This window comes from Macaca mulatta, chromosome X, assembly GCF_049350105.2.
Source record: "Macaca mulatta isolate MMU2019108-1 chromosome X, T2T-MMU8v2.0, whole genome shotgun sequence".
NCBI lineage: Eukaryota > Metazoa > Chordata > Mammalia > Primates > Cercopithecidae > Macaca > Macaca mulatta.
In genome coordinates, this window is record NC_133426.1 from 108,996,358 (window position 1) to 109,016,118 (window position 19,761).

The 19,761-nt window shown below is 41.7% G+C and overlaps 1 protein-coding gene across 8 annotated transcripts in view; it reads left to right on the forward strand.

Annotated features, from left to right (window-relative positions):
- The window catches only part of LOC144329419 (nuclear RNA export factor 2), a 71,535-nt gene that overhangs the window by 37,193 nt on the left and 14,581 nt on the right, over positions 1 to 19,761 (forward strand). For 5 of the 8 annotated variants that reach the window (XR_013413029.1, XM_077989214.1, XM_077989209.1 and 2 more), the window contains one exon: positions 14,665 to 14,760. Coding sequence is in view for 6 of the 8 variants with exons in the window: in XM_077989214.1 (XP_077845340.1) it covers positions 14,718 to 14,760 (43 nt within the window). In the remaining 2 variants the exon portion in view is untranslated. Of the gene's footprint in view, positions 1 to 13,284; positions 13,366 to 14,664; positions 14,761 to 19,761 lie in introns of those variants that run through there. The other 3 variants (XR_013413030.1, XM_077989213.1, XM_077989211.1) reach the window with 2 other exon arrangements.

Consider the following 19,761-nt stretch of genomic DNA (forward strand, 5'->3'; position numbering starts at 1 on the left):
TGGTGAACGGAGTTAAGTACCTATTTGGCCACAGGACTAGCTGCAGCAGTCTGGTGCGGGCTAGAGTGTGTTCTGGTAACCATCTTCTTCTCAGTTTTCCTTAGTAATGCAGACTCACTGGATCCTGGAGAAGCCCCTCCCCGGGTGCATATGGAGAAGTGGATCCAATCAGTGCAAAGGTAGACTGTGACAGGCACAGAGACATACTTACTAGATCCCCGTGAACTCAAGTAAAGTCTTGTTGCCCCACTTGCTGGCACGGATATCAGCAGATAGCCTTCAGCTGTCACTATTTTCAGGGATAACCCGCTGCTGAAGAGAGCTGTCTTGCCCAAGGTTGGGTCCTTCCTGTGGTATTCCACAACCAGTGACCGATGTAGGTGGGGTATAAATGCCAGCCACTTGGGCCCAGTGCCAGCCAACTCTGGTTCAGCATTTTTTAGCTCCACAACTCCCCATGGGGTTCCCGAAAGCTGTCACTGGGCCTGCACTTGCAGACTGACTTTTCCCTTAGTGTGATCCTACTTTCTTCCTCTTCCTCTCCTGCTGCAGATGTTGGCTCCAGGGAAGTCCCTAGTAAACATCTAACCTACGAAGCTCCACCCCACTGCTTCCTGTGAACAAACTTGGGACACTCTCCAGCTTTCCTGAATAAGGATTTGCATAATTACCTGGTTTGACTACTGCTGTGTCATCAGCATCTAGGATGGCACCTGGGACACAGTAGATCCTTAATAATTATCGGTTGAATGGAAATATAAAATGGTATAACTACCTTGAAGAACAGTTTGGCAGTTTCTTAAAAAGCTGAACTTACACCCATCATACTTTCTAACCATCTTACTCCAAGACAATTAACCAAGAGAAATGAAAACATATATCTACCCAAAGACTTATACATGAATTTTCATAAAAGCCTTACTAGTAATAGCCCATACCTGGAAACAACTGAAATATTCATCATATTATTTGGTGACTGGAAAACACTTGTGGTGTACTGCTTGGTGATTAAAAAGGAAAAAAGTAACACGGTACATACACTCAACAACATAGATAAATTTCCAAATAACTGTGCCTAATGAAATAATCCAGAAGAACAAAAAAGAAACAAACTGTAGGATTCCATTTATATAAAGCTCGGGAACATGCAAACTGATTTACAGTAACAGAAAGCAAATCAATGATAGTCTGGAGATCGTGGAAAGGCTGAGGGACAGAGTGGGGAGGAAGTAACAAGGGACATGAGCAACTTTAGGTAGAGATGAATTTATTCATTACCTTTTAGTGATTGTGACTCCATGGATGTACACGTGTGTCAAAACTTATCAAATTGTGCAATCTAAATGTAAGTGTATACAGTTTATTGCTTGCCAGTTACATATAAATAAAACTGTTGAACTAATTGTTGTTTGAATAAACGAATGAGCTTGTAAAACTCATAACCTAGGACAATCATTTCTCAGATTTCCTACTCAAACGCATAATCATCTGTTTCATATTTCAGAGTCCAGGAGCCAGGCCCCTGAGTGTTCACTCTCTAAGGTTTCTAGGAATGGGCGTAAAAGACATGACTACTCTCTCCAGACCCATTCTTTATATGAAAGACCCAACAGCCTTGGTCAAGTTCCAAACCTTAATAAAAGTGGTGCTTAAGTAAATGCTTTTCAGGCAAGCAGCCCTGATCTGGCCAAAACTAGATAGCAATAAACACAGCTGATTTTTCATGGATAAATAAATAAATAAACAAATAGGTTGGCTGACATTGTTGGCTCAGCCAGGAACCAAAGTTCCAGCTCAAGAAGTCTGTTGAAAAGATACTTGGTCCTTGGGCTCAAAGACCTATGGTAGGAAGCTCTGAGTAGGATGTGAGAAAAATCAATGTGACAGTGAAAAACAATTATTATATACAACTCTTTTATATTCTAAAGAAGGGGGTTAAGAATAAAGGTCCTTGATGTGCTGATCAGGGTGATGAGTCTGAGGATTCAGTCATCAGAACCTCACAGGGATAAATGGCTCCACAGAGAAAAGAGATTTGAAGGGAATGAGACTGTTCAGGAAGAACAGGAGCTGATGCCCATCCATCTCATGAGGGTATGAGGAAGAGAGGCAAGATTGTCTAACGCAGACTGTTTGGTGACATTTCACTGGGACATGTGCCATTGAATCTCCCCCGTTTGTCCCCATGAAGACGTCTATAAATGCACATTGAAAGTTTTGGTAATCAGATTTATCATTGGTTTGGGAGTCGGAGGTGAATTTCAGCATCTACTGTCAAAGCAGGGCAAGAGCAAAGGTGGCTCTTGGCGCCCTAATAATACTTTGCTTCAGTAAGTTAGCTGCAGTCATTGCAAATTATGTCAGCGGAAGTCGAGTGGTTAAACATGAGCTTTACTTCAGAGATATGGAACAATTCTGAAAGAGAAGAAAAAAGAGAAGATCCAAACTTGCCACAGCTACATGCAGCAGGTTCTCAGTCCTCTTTAGAGTGGTTTAGCTGTTTAAAAACATTGGGTGGGTTCTGGCACGTGCCTAGTGTTTTCCACTCTTACCCTGTTTATGCACCTCTGTCCTGCTTCTTTGATCACCTGCCCACCAGTCCTGAGATTCTCCCAACATGGATGACTTCTCAGTCATACAGAAGAGAATATTAGAGAAGGTCTAGATCGTTATGTTCTCATTTGGCAGTTTAATTGTTAAAAGGAACATTCACCAATATACTCCCACCTCGACACCCACAGAATGTAAAAATAAACCATTGTAGGATGTGGTACAGTGGCTCTTACAGGGTCTTCTAGAGAAGAATGAGGATGTGAAGAAAACTGGGGTTCATATTGAGCCTGGGGTGGAAATCCTGGCTGTTCAGCATGTTGGAAAGTGTAGGGGTGATTGCTCTCCCTATGATGCCTTCCTTGAATACTCCAGGAATTATCCACATTTTCTAGTCTCTGACCATTTTTAGCACCTCTAATACCAGAGTTCTGAAGTTTGTTTCTTGCTGAATTAGTTTCTGTGGTCTTCTACGGACTTACGACTTATTCGTCTGTTTTCTAGCTTATAAAATTTTGCTAACATAGTTGTCTTGGTCTGGTGTCGTTGTCTGATACCTTCTGATTTTTTTGTCCTGCTTTGCACCCCCCATCCCCGGACTTCGTTATTAGGAGTTTTCTGGTGGGAGCATAAAAAGCATTTGCACTCAGTATTCCTGAAGTGATCAGAAGTAGATTGATAGATTCTCTAATGTTCCAGTACCCTTTCATTCCTGGAACGAACCCTTTTTTAATAGACATACACTAGTTAAGTTTCGTAATAATTAATTTAGAAGTTTTGCATCTATAATTATATATGTGATAATTTTTACTGCTCATACTGTCCTTTTTGAACTTGTAGTGTCTAATTTTACCAGCTTCATGGTAGAGACTTTAAAAATAATCTCATTGACTTTACTGACAAATGTCTTATGATGTCTGAAACATAATGGATCTAGAACCTACAAAAAAATAGTTAATAAAATGCACTCAAATGGATGGAAAGTAGGATACTCTTCTACAGTTTTTAAAAATTGAGGCATCTACTGAGTCGTATAGTGGCCCCTGCCAAATTCCTGTCCACCCTGAACCTGTAAATGTGGCCGTATTTGGAAATAGTGTTTTTTCAGACACAGTCACATTAAGATGAGATCATATTGAACTAGGGTAGGCCCTAACTCCAATATGACTGCTGTCCCTATAAATAGAGGTAAATTTGGACAAGGAGACACAGACACATAGGGGAGTCGCGTGGAGACACAGACGGAGACTGGAGTAAGGCATTACAAACCAAGGAGTGCCAAGGACTACCAGCATCTACCAGGAACTAGGAGAGCTAAGAAAGGCTTCTTCCCTCAGATGGAGCATGGCCCTCCTGACATCTTGATTTGTACTTCTAGCCCCCAGAACTGTGTGAGAATAAATTTATCTTGCTTTTAGCCACCCAATTTGGGTATTTTGTTATGGCAGCCCTAAGAAACTAATGCAGATTTTAGTGCTAAGACGTGGGTTGTTCCTGTCACAAATGTCTAAAAATACGGAAGTGGCTTTGTAATTGGATAATGACTAGAGGCTGGAAGACTTGAGGCACATGATATGAAAACCCTAGATTGCCTCAAAGAGACTGTTGGTAGAAATATGAATGCTAAAGGTGATTCTTGTGAGAGCTCCAGAAGGAAGTGAGAAGAGTTGTAAAAAGTGTTTATCATCTTAGAGAACACATATATCATTATGAACAGAATCATGCTAGAAATATGAATATTGAAACTGCTTACTATGCGGTCTGAGATGGAAATTAGACACATGTTAATGAACACTGGAGGAAAAGTGACCCTTGTAATAGAGTGTCAGAAAACTTGACTGAATTGTGCAGAAAGCAGGTCTTGTAAGTGATGAACTTGGATATGTAGCTAGCTAGGAGATTTCCATGCAAACTCTGGAAGGCGTGGCCTTGTCTCTTTATACTAAAATGTGAGAGGCAGGAACTGTTAAGCCAAAAGGAACCATGCTTGATGATTTGGAAAATTCACAGTCTACCCAGATAGTGCACTATGGAAACAGGGCGAAAGGTGTGGCTGAACAGCCATTTGCTCATGAGACTAGGCATGTGGACCCAACCAACCGTCTTGGCATAAGCCAGGAAACGAGATAGGGTAATCCAGGAAGGACCCACACAGAGCCTACATATCTAGTTGCGTGGATTCCTTTGGCATCCACAAAAACCTGGCAAAGATTTTGAGAGTTTTATACTAGCAGAAATGCTGCCAGCCTGGACTGAAATGGCCGGAGATGGGACAAAAATGAAAGAAGCATGTCTCTGAAGGCAGAAACATGGAAGACCAGACCAGAAATGGCATTGTCATTACCCTGGAGGGCTAGATGGACTGAGTCCCTGACCCAGAAAGCCAGGAAGATGGGGCTGCCTCCCTGGAGGGTCCCAAAATTTGGGGCTGCCTCCCTGAAGGGCCCATGGGGCAGAAGATTGAACCATGGAAGTTTACTCTCGGCCTGAATCTTAATGGACTTTTTTCCTGCTGGGTTGTGAACTTGCCCCAGAGCGACAATCCCTTTAATCTTTCCACCGTCTCCCTTTTGTGAAGGGGACGTCTAACCTACGTCCGTCCCACCGTAGTATTCTAGAAGTAGATAACTTGTTTTCTAGCTTCATAGGCCTGCAGACAGAGAGGAACATTGCCCCAGGGTGGACCTTACCCAAAGTCTACTCGGTAAGATCCTGACAATTTTAGATGAGATTTTGGATTTAGGGTTAATGCTGGAATAGGTGAAGATCTGGGGGATTTGGAGATGGGGTGACTATATTTTACTCACGGTAAGAATGTAAATATTGGGGAGCCAGAGGGTAGACTCTATTGGGTTGAATAGTGCATGCATCCCCCCACCCCCGCAAATTTATGTCTACCTGGAATCTGTGAAGGTGATTTTAATTGGAAGTAAGGTCTCTGTAGATGTAATCAAGTGACGATAAAGTCACACTGGACTAGGGCGTGCCCTAATCCAATGGCCGGTATCTTTATAAGAAGAGGAAAATTGGGACACAGAGACAGACACATAGGGAGATTGCCATGTGACAACCGAGGCAGAGATTAGCGGTAAGCTGCCACAAGCCAAGGAATGCCAAGGATTGCCAGCAACCACCAGAAGCTAAGAGAGATGTGTGGTACAGATTCTCCCTTTAACTGCCACCCCCAGCACAAGGTACCGATCTTGCTGACACCTTGATTTCAAACATTTGGCCAATAGAAATGTGAGAGTATAAAATTCTGTTGTTTTAAGCCACCCATTTATGGAAATTTGTTATAGCAGCCTGAAGAAACGAATACAGCACTTGAGTCCTGTTTAGCAAGGATCAAGCTAGAGCTCTTTGGTCACTGTGTCTAGCCTGGTGAACATCAATGGCTGCTTGGGGCAGCCATATGGACATTATTTGTGATTGTGGATCCCTGAGATGGGCCTAGGGATGAACCCCTGTCAGTTACTACAAAAAAAAAAAAAAAAAAAAAAAAGAAAGAAAGAAAGAAAGAAAGAGAGAAAGAGAGAAAGAGAAAAGGAAGGAACCCATCACCCCAGGGAGACTTAAGCATGGCACCAAGTTGGTTAACAGTCATTGTTTTTCAGGCGTGAGTACCACAGTTCCTGCCGTAGCATACATTCTCCTTACCCTCAAGGGTATTCATGTGCGTAGCCATGGCAGCCGGTGTCCCAGGGACCGATGATTAAATAAAGAGGGTGTAGAGGAGGAGCGTTTGGCACTCAGCTGCTCCCACAGTGCTAAACCACTCAGCCCTTATTCTACACAGAGCTTTATGTAAGTTTCATTTAATTCTCACACCAAAGTGAGGGTCATGACGGATAATTTTGTCTATAGCTAAATAGAAAGCTGAAACTAAGAAAGGTCAAGTGTCATGAAGTAAAAGAGAGGTTCCGTTAGTAATAGCAAAATGTTGGACTTCAAGTTCTGTGTTCCTTTCATTTGTTTTTAAATTTTATTTATTTATTTTTTAATTTTATAAAATTGTATATATTTACGGGGCACAATGTGATATTTTGATAAGTGTATACATTTAGAAAGACTAACTCAAGCTAATTAATATATCCATCATCTCACCTACTTATCACATTTTGTGATGAGAAGATCTAAAATCTACTTTTAAAGCAATATTGAAATATATGATACATTATGATTAACTCTGCTCACTATGCTGTGCAATCGGTCACCAAAACATATTCCTCCTGTCTAACTGTGCTCCAGTCCCAAATCCTCAGTAGTAAATGCCCCTGTCTCTCCTCAGTGAAACCACTCTTGATTAATAAAGTAGTCTTAGTGTAGTCTTATCTGGGGCTTAGTTGTCCCAGATCTTTCCTGCCATCCACCAGAACCTCTTTGCCTGTAGAGAGTCTTCTGAACTTGAGAAGCTGCAGGATTATGAAAGCCCAGCATGTCATACACTTGCCTGCTCATTGCCCCTTCTCTCACCTTGGCTCTCTTGTCTCTCATAGCAATGTCATCTCAGTATCGGGCATCATGCACGTAACTCTCCTGGCCTGTCACAGAAATGAAGTAAATAAAGTGATGGAGGGAAAAAAAAAAAATAAAAAAACCCCACAATACCAGTCACAAGTCAAACCATTTAAAACTGTTACTTTTGTATTAGTATCAGACAAAAAAAATCAATGTTGAGACAACAATAATTATTTGGAATAAAGAAGGCCACCAGGTAGTCATGATAGAACATTTATCAAAGAGCTAAAAAGTCTGAACTTACGTGCACTCAAAAACATAGCCAAGAAATATATAAAGCACGATGTTCAGAGTTACAAGAAGGTTGCCACAATAAAATCTAAAAGTGCACTATTTTAGAGTTGGGGCAGTTCCAAGAGGTAGCAAGATCCAGGGAGTGCCCATGAGCATGGCAGTCAAATAAGAGGTCTTGCGACCATGAGGCTTGGAATCAGATTGGTTTTCTACATGGACATTGAAGTCACCCGAGATTGTGACAAGATTAGGTGTAGAAACTCTGAACGGGACGTAAAAATCTTTGACCGAAAGACCAATATGTTGGTTTTATTTTAGAAAGCCATCTTTGTAAGATGTCCAGGATGGCCATAAAATTGAATGTGTATTGGCCAGGGATATTTAAACTACAACTAACAGAAAGTGCAAGTCTCGCTGGGTTATCCGATAAGGAAAGACATTTGCTTATATAACTGAGAGTTCAGAGGCAAGGTGAGTTTCATGGTTAACTGAGCCAGTAACTGAAAGATGTAAAGATCCAGGCTAAGTCTTGACCCAACCACTGCTGGATTGGGCATTGGATTATTGGATTAGATTAGACTAATTCTGGGCCCACTCTTGGAGCTAAGAATGTGACCATATATGCTCAAGCACATGACTCTATTGGGAGGAGATACACTGATGGAGGCCTGAGCCCAGTCAGGAAGGTGAGGAATGTATATTGTGTAGGTAAACAAAAATGTCACCTGCAGGTACAGACTCAAATTATATATACCACTATGAGCATAGTAAGCACAATATTCAAGTCCTTCTTGTTTCCTAATAGAGTGACTCTTCGGGTAACAAAGACAGATACTTTATTCAGGAGCTACCTATATTAAATTCATGAATAGGCAGTTACAAAGCATGAGAGCTCTCCCCTGTGCAGTATATGTTTTGGAAGAACCTCAACAGGCATCCACTGTGGGATGCTTGAATTCCATTTTCATTCTTTTTCGATTCGTTGGCAAAGTTTTCTATTCGCTGTTGTCCTGAGATGATGTCGTGTCGGGATTATTTGACCAGAGGTAAATGAATTCTTCATAGTTACTGTTAAGTTTTGTCTTTCTGTAAACACGTGACACAGACTTCATAAAGACATCAAAGATCCTCAGATTTCAATATGGAACAGCCTTAAAAGCCCTGGGTCTTTAGAAGAAAGTCAGACTCAGCCGGGCGTGGGGGCTCACGCCTGTAATTCAACACTTTGGGAGGCCAAGGCGGGTGGGTCACGCGGTCAGGAGATCGAGACCATCCTGGCTAACAAGGTGAAACCCCGTCTCTACCAACAACACAAAAAATTAGGGTTTGGTGGCACGCACTTGTAGTCCCAGCTACTCAGGAGGCTGAGGCAGGAGAATCACTTGAACCTGGGAGGCGGAGGTTGCAGTGAGCCGAGATCCCACCGCTGCACTCCAGCCTGGGCAACAGAGCGAGACTCCGTCTCAAAGAGAGAAAAAAGAAGAGAGTCAGACTCCTATAATGTACCAAAATTGAACAACAACCTTTTCCTCTAATGCACACATTTATTCATGCTTTGAAAAGAATATGTTTCCATAACGATACCAAATATGCATATGAAAAGAAAATTAAGAATAAGATAATCACCCAATCTGCGAATATGCAGATTTGAAAATTAATTATCAATATATAAATGGAAGCTCTTAATAAAGACGTTGTAGTATCACATAGACAAGATATGTAATGTGTTTTTGCTCATGTTTTGCCTTAGTCTGCATCTACACTGTCAAATGAGCTTAACCGTGTTCACTGGTTCATTATTTGCTAACTCCTTGATGGACTTAGCCAATTGAGCAATCCAACCAGTGAGTTATTCTATAACTGTTGATAAACTACGTGATGTTTTAAATCCAAGGATTAAAAGAAAACACAAACGTTATATATCTTGCATTTTTTCACAGGATCTAATCACTGATAATAATTTATCAGTGATAAGCTGATCACAAGAAACAAAGTGTAAATTTTTCATACATTAAAAAGAAAACAATGTGGCTGGCTATATTTTAAAAATTATCTGAAAATGTTTTCCAACAGAGTATTTTGAGCTATTTTTTGAATTGCAAAATATAGTTGCCTTGAGCAGATAACAAGAAGCAATCTGGGAAATTTAAAATTCTCTACTTTCAATACATTAGAAATCTTTGAATCATAATTGCTCATTTTATTAAATGGTCTTCACAGTGGAGGGGGTTTGCACATTGGACCAGAGAGCTGCATCTTCACATGTGGCACTACTCTTGAGTAAACACCCTCTATGGAATCCCTACCTTTTCACTCCTCTCCATCCTTTGCCTGAAGGAAGTTTTCATTGTAGATGTAATTTTGTACTTGTATGCTGTGGTAATCCTCAAAGAGTGAGCCTATTACCTAGAGCTGTTGAATTTTACCTTGCATTGAGGGGTTGGCATATTGAGTAATTTGCCAGGGAGCACTATCTGCAACTGCTTCTCTTTTTTTCCTATTGCTTGGCACTGACATAAAGTTACTTCTAGCTACGTTAATGAATTTCACAAAGGAACACAGAAAAATATGTCTTGAATGCATTGCCCATAATGATAGAGTCCCATCTTATGCTTTCCCTTGTATGCTGTTGCTAGGTCAGTCATTTTTACTTTCTGAAAGTTAATTTACATAGGACACCTAGTTCAGGTGTATGTATCTGTGTTCAAACCAAAAGCCTTAGAGTATGTCTAATTTAACAACGTCACAACCGTTCTGATACTTAGGGGAGTTCTAAGTAAAGTAAGTAAGTTCTAGAAAGGGGAGTTCCAGTACTCCCCTTTCTCTCTTTTCTGTTAGGTAAAGCCACTCCTCCTAAAACCACTAGCATGGATCCCCAAAATGTCCACCACAGAACGAAAAGGTAAAAGAAGGTGAAGTTGTTCCCGTTAAATCCTGCCATATCACATGCAAGAGAAATGGCTTATCAACCTGTCTCACCCCAGTAGACACAGCACCTAATAAATTCAGTGCCTAAACTGGACCCCAGACATACGAGTCTTTGTCTGTAGAGTTACCTTCCCCCATTGTTTGTGTATATTAGAGCACTGACAGACTTCCATTGGTGTAACTTAAAATCCTAACAAAGTCCTGATAATCATCTCAGAGAAAGAGCGAATGATATGAGTATCAGGTCTGACAGGAGGAAACTATGACTTAATGTAAGAGTTATAATCAGGATTTGTCTTTTGGTGAAAGAATTTGACCATCATCAATACTGTGTAAGTTCCAGTTGAGCATAGGTGGGCTAGATAAAATTCTGCTCTGTCTTTTACTGGTGATCTGTTCATCTGTATGTAATGATAGAAACTGGGGCCAGGGCAGATACCAGGTCTTGAAGTAGGCTTCCATCCTGTGACTTTGTATAGATACTTCCTAAATCCAACTTGAACTTTCATAATAGGCTCTTTCATAAATATGTAGCCCCATTTTATATTCTCTATTCACATGAGTCCCATAAATAATTCTCCAGAATTATCCGAGACCCACTGATTGGCACTTCCTAGTCTTTCACTCCAAATATCATGACTTCAGTCTACGGCCATACCACCCTGAACGCACCCGATCTCGTCCAAATGTCATGACTTCCTTTGATAACCTTAAAGCCACAAACACAGCCTGTTGTCCTCACTAGTATATTCAACTTTAACTGTGGTGGAAAATTTGGTCTGTTGAGTTTTCTTCTGCTTATTCATGTAGCCAGGCCCCAGTGCGGGAACCTAGCAAAGTAATCCCAACGCTTGTATAGCATTGTTTGCCTCTGCAAGCAAACCAGAAAGACTCCACTCCGCCAAATTTATTTTGGACATGCAGATGAAGCTGCAGTTTCCCACGCAAATCAGCAAAACAGGTGGTCGTGAAATTGTGATTAACAACAACTGCAGTGTGTACTCTCCTTCTCTATCCTTTCTGGGGAGACACAGGCAGAATAAAAATACAGTAAAATCTAATTATAATTCAGATTCCACTCGTACAAAATTGTTGCAGTTCAGGCCAGAGCCAGGTATGATGTTTTAAAAGTGCCAATCTTTCTCTTTTCAGTAATCTTTTTTAAAGAAGGAAATGTTTTCAGCTAACCTCAAACATTTTATACTGACTTTCGTATACACATATTTTATATATTAATAGTAGGTTTATATGTATACATTTAAATGAATCTCCTGAGGTCCTTAATTAGATTCAGCGTTGACTGGTGCTAATTACTGATAGTAATTGAAATTACTTAGTTGGTATTTCAATGAGAACATCCAAGACCTCAACTCTCAGTAACCGGGTCTGTCTTCCAGTTTTTGTGAATTAATACGGCTGAACTAAAATTAATTTCCTTTGGAAAACCCGGGGGGTGGTCAGAACAGTCTAGCACCATACTGCCTGGGAGAGACAGCTGGTTTGCCACCTGCAATGTCTGTGACCTCTTAGGCAAGTGATCTTAACGCCTCTGTGCTTCAATTTCCTCGTCTGTAAAATTCTGGTATACCGCCCACTCCATAGAGTTAGCACTCTTAAATGCGTTAACCTTTTGGAGTGTGTGGCACATACTAATCACTATACACATTTTCTTTTTCAAATGAACAACTAAAATTCATTAGGTTTGCCTTAATTTCCTTTGGCCCTGTATGAAATTAAGTCAACGGTGCTTACCTGTACGAACTGCTTAGGCTCTTGCAGTAGTGTCAACGATTATGGTTTTAGTGAGGGCCTTTTTCATCGTGAAGTATTAAATTTCAAGTGTTGTTAGAAATGAAACACATAAAATATATTAAAGAGGGATGGGGGACCAGGAGCGGTGGCTCACACGGTAATCCCAGCACATTGGGAGGCCAAGGTGGGCGGATCACCTGAGGCCAGGAGTTTGAGACCAGCCTGGCCAACGTGGTGAAACCCCATCTCTACTAAAAAAATACAAAAATTAGCCGGGCGTGGTGGCGGGCGCCTGCAATCCCAGCTACTTGGGAGGTTGAGACAGGAGAATCGCTTGAACCCGGGAGGCAGAGGTTGCAGTGAGCCGAGATCGTGCCATTGCACTCCAGCCTGGGCAACAAGAGCAAAACTCCGCCTCAAAAAATAAAAATAAATAAATAAATAAAACGTGGGATGGGGTAGCAAAAGCTCAAGTTTGTGTGCTGTGGAAGGTTATCTGGAGGTACCACCATCTCAGTAATACGGGCAGTCTCGGAGCTCCGGGTCTCATGAACAGAACGGTCCCCTGAAACATGCAGATCAGGAGAACTCTACAGTGGTTGGATTCTACTGTCAGGAAATTGACCCAAGCTGACCCACCTATCCTGGGTACTTGAGCCTTGCAGGATCCCAAGGCTGCAAGTCATGTGGATGCCACCATCATGTGAACCCTACAATTGTGAGTCCTACTGACAGGGCCCTGCTGGTCATATCAGCACCAAGGGTTCTAAAACTTTGAGGTCATGTGGCCTCTCTTGTCGTGTTGCTCCTATGGTCATGTGATGGGCCCAGCTCTTCCAGTCACTGCAGTATGGTGGACTCCTGAACCCTGTTGCTCACATGGATTCTTCCCTCACCTGGCCATTACTGGCCACCAGCATGTGGAAGTCTCAGCCCTCGAAGTCATATAGATGACCTACTGTTTAGGGTCATGTGGATGTTATGGTCATGTACACTGCTCCCACCCACCCCTCCCCATGGCCACAGTGTCAGGCTCATTCCTCTCTGTCACGTGAAGATTGTGAGCTGCCGAACTCTGCAGATGCGTGCGTGGGCAGCCAAGTGGCTCCTATCATCTGGTGGCAGGCAAAGCCTTTGTGGTCCTGTGAGCACCGCAGCTAACCAATGGCTGTTGTACATGTGACTCTTATGGTCACGTGAGATTCCGCACCCTCCCATTCATGTGAAGATTGAGTGCTCCAAATCCCGTCAGAGAGGTGCTTCCGGCTCCACGCCCTGACTCAGGCGGAAGTTTTATTGGACTGCAGCTCCGATCTCAAGCCTTCCGGCAACTTTCATATCCTGCCACGCTGGAAGGAGGTCTGGTACGAGTGGAACCAGCCGGTACTAGAAGTTTACTGAGAATTGGGCTTTAGGGGGTGGCTGAGCAATCTCCAAATAGCAGAGGCTCTGAAGGGGTGGGGTGGGGTGGTGAGGGGGGTGGAGGGGTGGTGATGTGGGGGGGTGGGGGGTGGGGAAGGGTGGGGGCTGCGGAAGGGTCGGGGGTATGGGAGGTTTGGGTGAAGGTAGCGGAGGACTTTCCTAATGTGGCCAAACTTGTGAACACCTGGCAGAGAAACTCGTGTGTGTGTGTGTGTGTGTGTGTGTGTGTGCGCGCGCGCGCATGCGTGCGCACGCGTATGCACCCATGCATCTATGTCTGCCATTCGCCTTGATCCTGGACTCACAGGAGCTGTTGTTGGTAGAGAGTGAAGTGAAGGAGGAGAAAGCACTGGGGCAGAATATGGGGTTGGCGGGATAGGGGTAGGGTTGGTAGTGGGGCGGCGGGAATTCATGAACTTGTAAGTCGTTTCTCCCGGGTAGGGCTGTGGAAGCCTCATGGGATCCCCCCTCTTCCCGCCCCCACACGAAAAACCCTACCCTTGCCAGTCACCCTGCCTGATTCACCGTCCGTGCCAGGTGATTCTGTCCTCTGCCCCTCCTCAGATCATATTGTTATTAAGGACACTCGAGACTTCCTAGATCCCAGTTTGTATAGACGATTCCAGATCCAATCTTAGTTTCTGTCTCTTTTTCCATTATGTAAAGATTCTCTTTGTTTCCATGATTTATTTTTCTACTAAATTTTCTAAACATGGGCTCAGGGGGGTGGGCGAAAGGGAGAGAGGGGAATCGGGAATTTTTTTTAAAGAGAATTTGATATTTCAATAAAAGTGTCCAAGTCGTCATGATGTGAAGATTCGGAATTTACTTGTTATACTTTGTTTGAACTTCACTGGCTTTAAAAAGTACATTTGGGAGTGGGGTGACAATTTTTTGTGTGTGTATGTGCTTAGGATGTCTCAGTGGCTTATAGTAGTATAGCTTGGCACTCTTTTGTTTCTGATTCTTCCCCCATCAACCCCTGGTTTTCTAATGATGGCTTCTTAGGTTCCTTCCTGAAAACTCTCTCCTTTTCTTCCTGTGGAAAAGTATAGTGAACGGATTTAAGTTACAATCATGGGTGATAACATTTGGTATGTCATGAAAGCGGTATTGGGTGAATGAAGTTGAGCAAATAGCAAGATTGTGCTTAATCTTACGGGGTTTTAAATATTGCTTGGCAGATGGTCAGAGAATGTTGTCACTTGTGATATTTGATATTACATGTAGCTTGAATAATCTATTTTTCTCTCATTTCAGCATTTCCAAGTTTGTTCTGTGAGACTCTAGGGTCAGGACAAAGCAACAACAACATGTGCTCTACTCTGAGGAAGTGTGGGACATACAGAACTGAAGGTAAACGAATACTGTAGGAGTTTTTTAGATGATATACTAATATACAACACGAGTCTCAAAGGGAGGGCTACTTTCCCCAACTTGTATGGGAATGGAACATTTTTTTCCACAGAGCATTTGAGGTGCCAGTGTTCTTCAGGAAATATTTGGGGAAACCCGGTTCAGACTACATCTTCTAACACTGTAAAACCTTGTGCCTTTGTTTACTCAGCACAATGGAATGTGGGTTTATAATAGTTGTAATCTATTCTGCTCATTAAGAAATTGATTATTGCTCTTTAATTCATTTTATCTTATGTCATCAGTCAGTCTCTGCTGCTTGAATCTTCCTACTTGTTTACTCTTCAGAGATGCCGCCAAGCATGCGTCTGATACCATGGTGGTGGCAAACAATATGTGCCTAAATGGAAGTCGTTAGGAAATGTTACCTGTGGCAGCAAATAAAGTGCCCCACTCTTGAAAACAAGATACAACTTACCTGTCAGGACAAGCAGATGCAGTACCTATTGTTACTTAATAATTACAACTGCCATAGTTTGAGCCCCTGTCATATGTCAAGCACTGTGATAACCTCAGCCATCATGCAAGTTGCTGCATTTAACCCTCAGGAAAATCTTGAGAGGGTGTTATTTTAATTGACAGATGAGATATATGGGTCAGGAGAGGCTGAGTGTAACGCCGTGCTTATTGGCCACCCCCAGACCTCAGTGGCTTATTTCTCACTCCTGCTGCATGTTTATGGCAGGTGCAGATCCTTCGGGGGATGGTGGATGTAGGGTTCTGAGCGATTCTTATTGGAATGACTCAGAGACCCAAACTAATGGAGCAGCCACCATCTAGAAAAGGGTTACTCACTGCGTCAGAGTGGGAGAGAGCCCTAGAGGGTCTCAAGCCAGCAACCAAAGGTTCTGACCCAGAAATAACCCATGTCACTCATCACTCACAACCCATTGGCCAGAGCTAGTCACATGCACGGCCCTGCCCCAAGGAAGACAGTCGGGTCGGGCAGTCCTACCAGGTGCCTGGTACAGGGGAGAATGTAAACACTTGGTAAATGGCAGCACTGACAACTGCATGAAGGAATCGAAGCTGGGAAGGATTAAGTACTTGCCTAACATCACATCGGCCGTAAGTGACAGAATCAGGATTTGAATCCACCCAGGTATGATTTCTTTTACATCCTTTCTGCTTCTTTCTACGCTGCCTGCTCTTCTCTTAAAGGAAGCTTATAGTAAAAATTCTTTTACATCAATGATGCAATGCCCTCTTCCTTAATCATCTGATAGTTTAATTGAATAGACACGATGGCGCTGGTTAAAAAGACCAACATTGATAAGCCAGAGGTCTTTTCCAAACGAGGGAATGTATTGGATATTTGAATATCCATTGTATTCAGCTATAAAAATAAAACCAGGTGGTAGATGAAAGGACTTTTCATTGATCATTTACTTAATATGGAATAATCTCCATGTCTTTCCATTATGTTAAGGAAAAATGATAAAAAATAGAGCCTACCTTGATGAAACTGAAAACAGATGTGAGAGAGTTGAACAAAATTGCTAGATGTCAGTGTTTCAGAAGCACAGGATAATGATAAAATCTCTGGCCACATGGGCAGAGAAAATTAGCGAGATGGTGCAGGTAAGCCACTTTTGGAATGAAGATAGTGTCACACTTACAGTGACATAAAAGATTGAAAAAGATCACATTATGAAAAAGATGTGAAAATTTGAAAACTTAGATTAAATAGATGAATTCCAGGGGAAAAATATATGTAACTTTCCAAACCCAAAGAATAGAAAACATTGGTTTATTCAGTGTATTCTTGACAAGGCAAAATTACTAGCCAATCTGAATTAGTTACATAAACGCAAATAATGTGAATCAATTAATAGCAAACTAAACCCAACAATGAGTAAAACAGATAATACAGCATAACAAGGTTGTGTTTAATCCCAAGCATGCAAGCTGAGTTTAACATTTTAAGAGATCTGTAATGTAATCTAACACATTAGCTGAATAAAGGGAGGAGGACAGGACAAATACAACAAAAGATCCAGTTAAAAAAAAAGAGTATGCAATAAATTAACCAACCGGGATTGAACAACCACAATAACAATAACTCTCAGCAGATCGGTAATATAGAAAGCTATCTCTTTAAACTGACAATGGGTATCAAAACAATACACCCCATCAGACACCACCCTTAATAGTAAAACATTAGAAGTATTCTCCTTACAATCAGAAAAGGGATAAAGATGACTGGTATGACGAATTCTGTTCAATGTCGTACTGAGTCTAGTGCAGTAAGCCATATATCATACTAGGCAGTGCGGTAAGCTGTCATACATGGATGCCTACGCACACAAATTAATACATGTATAAAAGTGAAAATAAAGCTGTCAATGTGACTATCTTCATATGAAACTCAAGAGAAGCTACAGAAAATTAAAATTAATAATGGAGATCAACAAGTTTGTTGGATATAAGATGAATATACACAAACCATGTTAACAAATAGAAAATACCATCTTTATTGTAAATATACCATTTACAACGGAAAACATGTCTTGGAAATATACGATGAATCTGCTTACTTGGCAACTATTCCAACGCTCTTAAACATTCTTATATGCTTTCCTGTACTGTAGAGACTAGAAAGTTGGAACATGAAAGGAAACATACATGCACATGACCACACACATGTGTGCACACACTCTCGCTCTTTATCTTTCTCTCTCTCTCTGTCTCTCTCTCTCTCTCTCTCACACACGCACACACACGCACACACACACACACACACACACACAAATACACTCTCACACACATACAATTTACCAGAGTCCCTTGCAGTTAGGGTCCCAAATGGGATACCTATTGCATCAAGCATATGTGCCAACATGAGACTCAGAGGTGGAACTGAATAACATGGGAGCCATATGTGGGGTGGACTACCTGTGATGAGGGAGGTCTCCAGTTGTTATGGGGCAGCCATTGCAGAGTTTCTAGAATTCAGTCTCTGTCATGCATGTCAATTAATGGGCAGGCAGCAGTGGTATTTCAGCGGTAGCAGTTCCATAATGTGGGTGGACTTCTCCTGGCTGTGCAGCATCCAGGCCTGCTTTTCTGGCCCTCACAGAGTTTTTGTAAGCTATGTAATATATTTTATTACAGATATCTTGTTTGTATAAAAGAACTAGAGTGAATTCTGGCATAGGCAAGTTGGGACCTTGATTAACACAGTGCTTGGCAGTAAAATTGGTTGCAAGCAAAAGACCTTGAAGGAAATGGGGATCTGGGATAGATTTGGCCCACAGGACATAGTTGCTGACACCCGCTCTAAGCTAATAGACTCATTGGGTCCCCAAAACAGTGCTGAGTGGGAAGTGAGCAGAATGAGGGGGCAGCTATTCCTAGGATCCTCTGGCAAGCATAAGCCAAAAGCTTTAGCACAGTTGTTTTCAACCTTGGTTGCACACTGCAATTCACGTGGAGAGTTAAAAAAAATGTGGTTGCCTGGATCTAACCACGGTTCTGCTTTGACTGTTCTGGGTGTGTCCTGGTGCTAGTGAATTGTCTCAGTGTCCCCAAGTGGCTGTAATGTGTAATCATGGTTGAGAACTGCTTGAACAATTTAAATGATAAGAATGCAAGCCTTTTACAATATGTAATTTAAAAATGTTATAATTGTGGTTTCAGAATGATAATATTACAATAATAATAAATACATAGTTACACTGGAAAATATGAAATAAAGATTCCCATGTAAGAAATCGAGACGATTGTCTTTTTCAAAGAGAAAGGAAATGGGAAAACACAGTGGTAAAGCCGGGGCCACCACAGTTTGTGTCCGGCTTGAAGCTAAACTGCCGGCAAGGCCAGAGCAAGGTACGGATTAAAGCTAATCAGCCCAGGGCTGATTCTGCAGTGGAGCCTCCTCTGCAGAAGACAGTCACAACCCAGGATCAGCATGGAAGGATGGCACAAACTCAACAAATCCAATAATTGGCACTGAGGGAACAGAAAAAATGGAAGAGGCTGAAACAGACATTAAGATAGTATTTTCCCAGAGAGACAAAGGAGTGATAAAGGATGAAATTGTGTCTATTACAAAAGAATAGAAGACTGCCCAAGAAAGATGGCTTTTTGAAGGCAAGGATCTCCTTTCACTTCCTCCTGAAACTTCGTTAAAACAACAACATAAAAGGTGAACAAATTATGGTATATCCATCAAGGGGCTTTTACTCAGCAAGGAAAAGTCAAGAACATGGATGGGTCTCAGAAACAGTATGCCGAGTTAAAGAAGCCAGACCCAAAGGGTACAGCTTGTATGAGTCCATTTGTATGAAATCCTAGAACAGGAAGACGAATCTATAGTAACTGAAAGTATATCAATGTCTGTATGGGGCCAAGGGATGAAGAGGAGATCAACTGGAAACCTTTTGGGGTGTGTTATAGGTTCTATATCTTGATTGAGGTGGTAGCTAGCCCTAATCTCTGAATTTTACATATAAGAAACCTGGGATCAGGAGAAGTTGAATGAGTCGTCAAAAGTGAGGTTAGCATATTAATCGGAGAGAAGATATTCACACCTGATTATCAGTAATAGATGGTTTCCATTATGCTGTATATGGGTCAATAGGAAAAGTGCTTCTCCCCAAGCACTTGACAAAACCCTGACCCAGCCATAAACATCCTCTTATACAAGTATAAAGTGTAGGTGTGAAAGTATAACCATTCTGCATTCCAGCCACCTACTTCTACACATGGTTGACATTCTCACATGTCCCTTTACCCTGACTTGTTTGTGTTTATATTTACAAATGAAAACGTAGTTTTTCATTAATATTTTCTTCTGAGGAATCATACCGTAATATACAGTTTTATAACCTGACTTTGTTTTTCTTTCCCTTTGTATCGTGTGGTGTGACGAGTATTCTGCCTTGCTGCTTATAGTCTGCCACTTAAACCTGAAACATTTCTTGCATAATAATACATTTT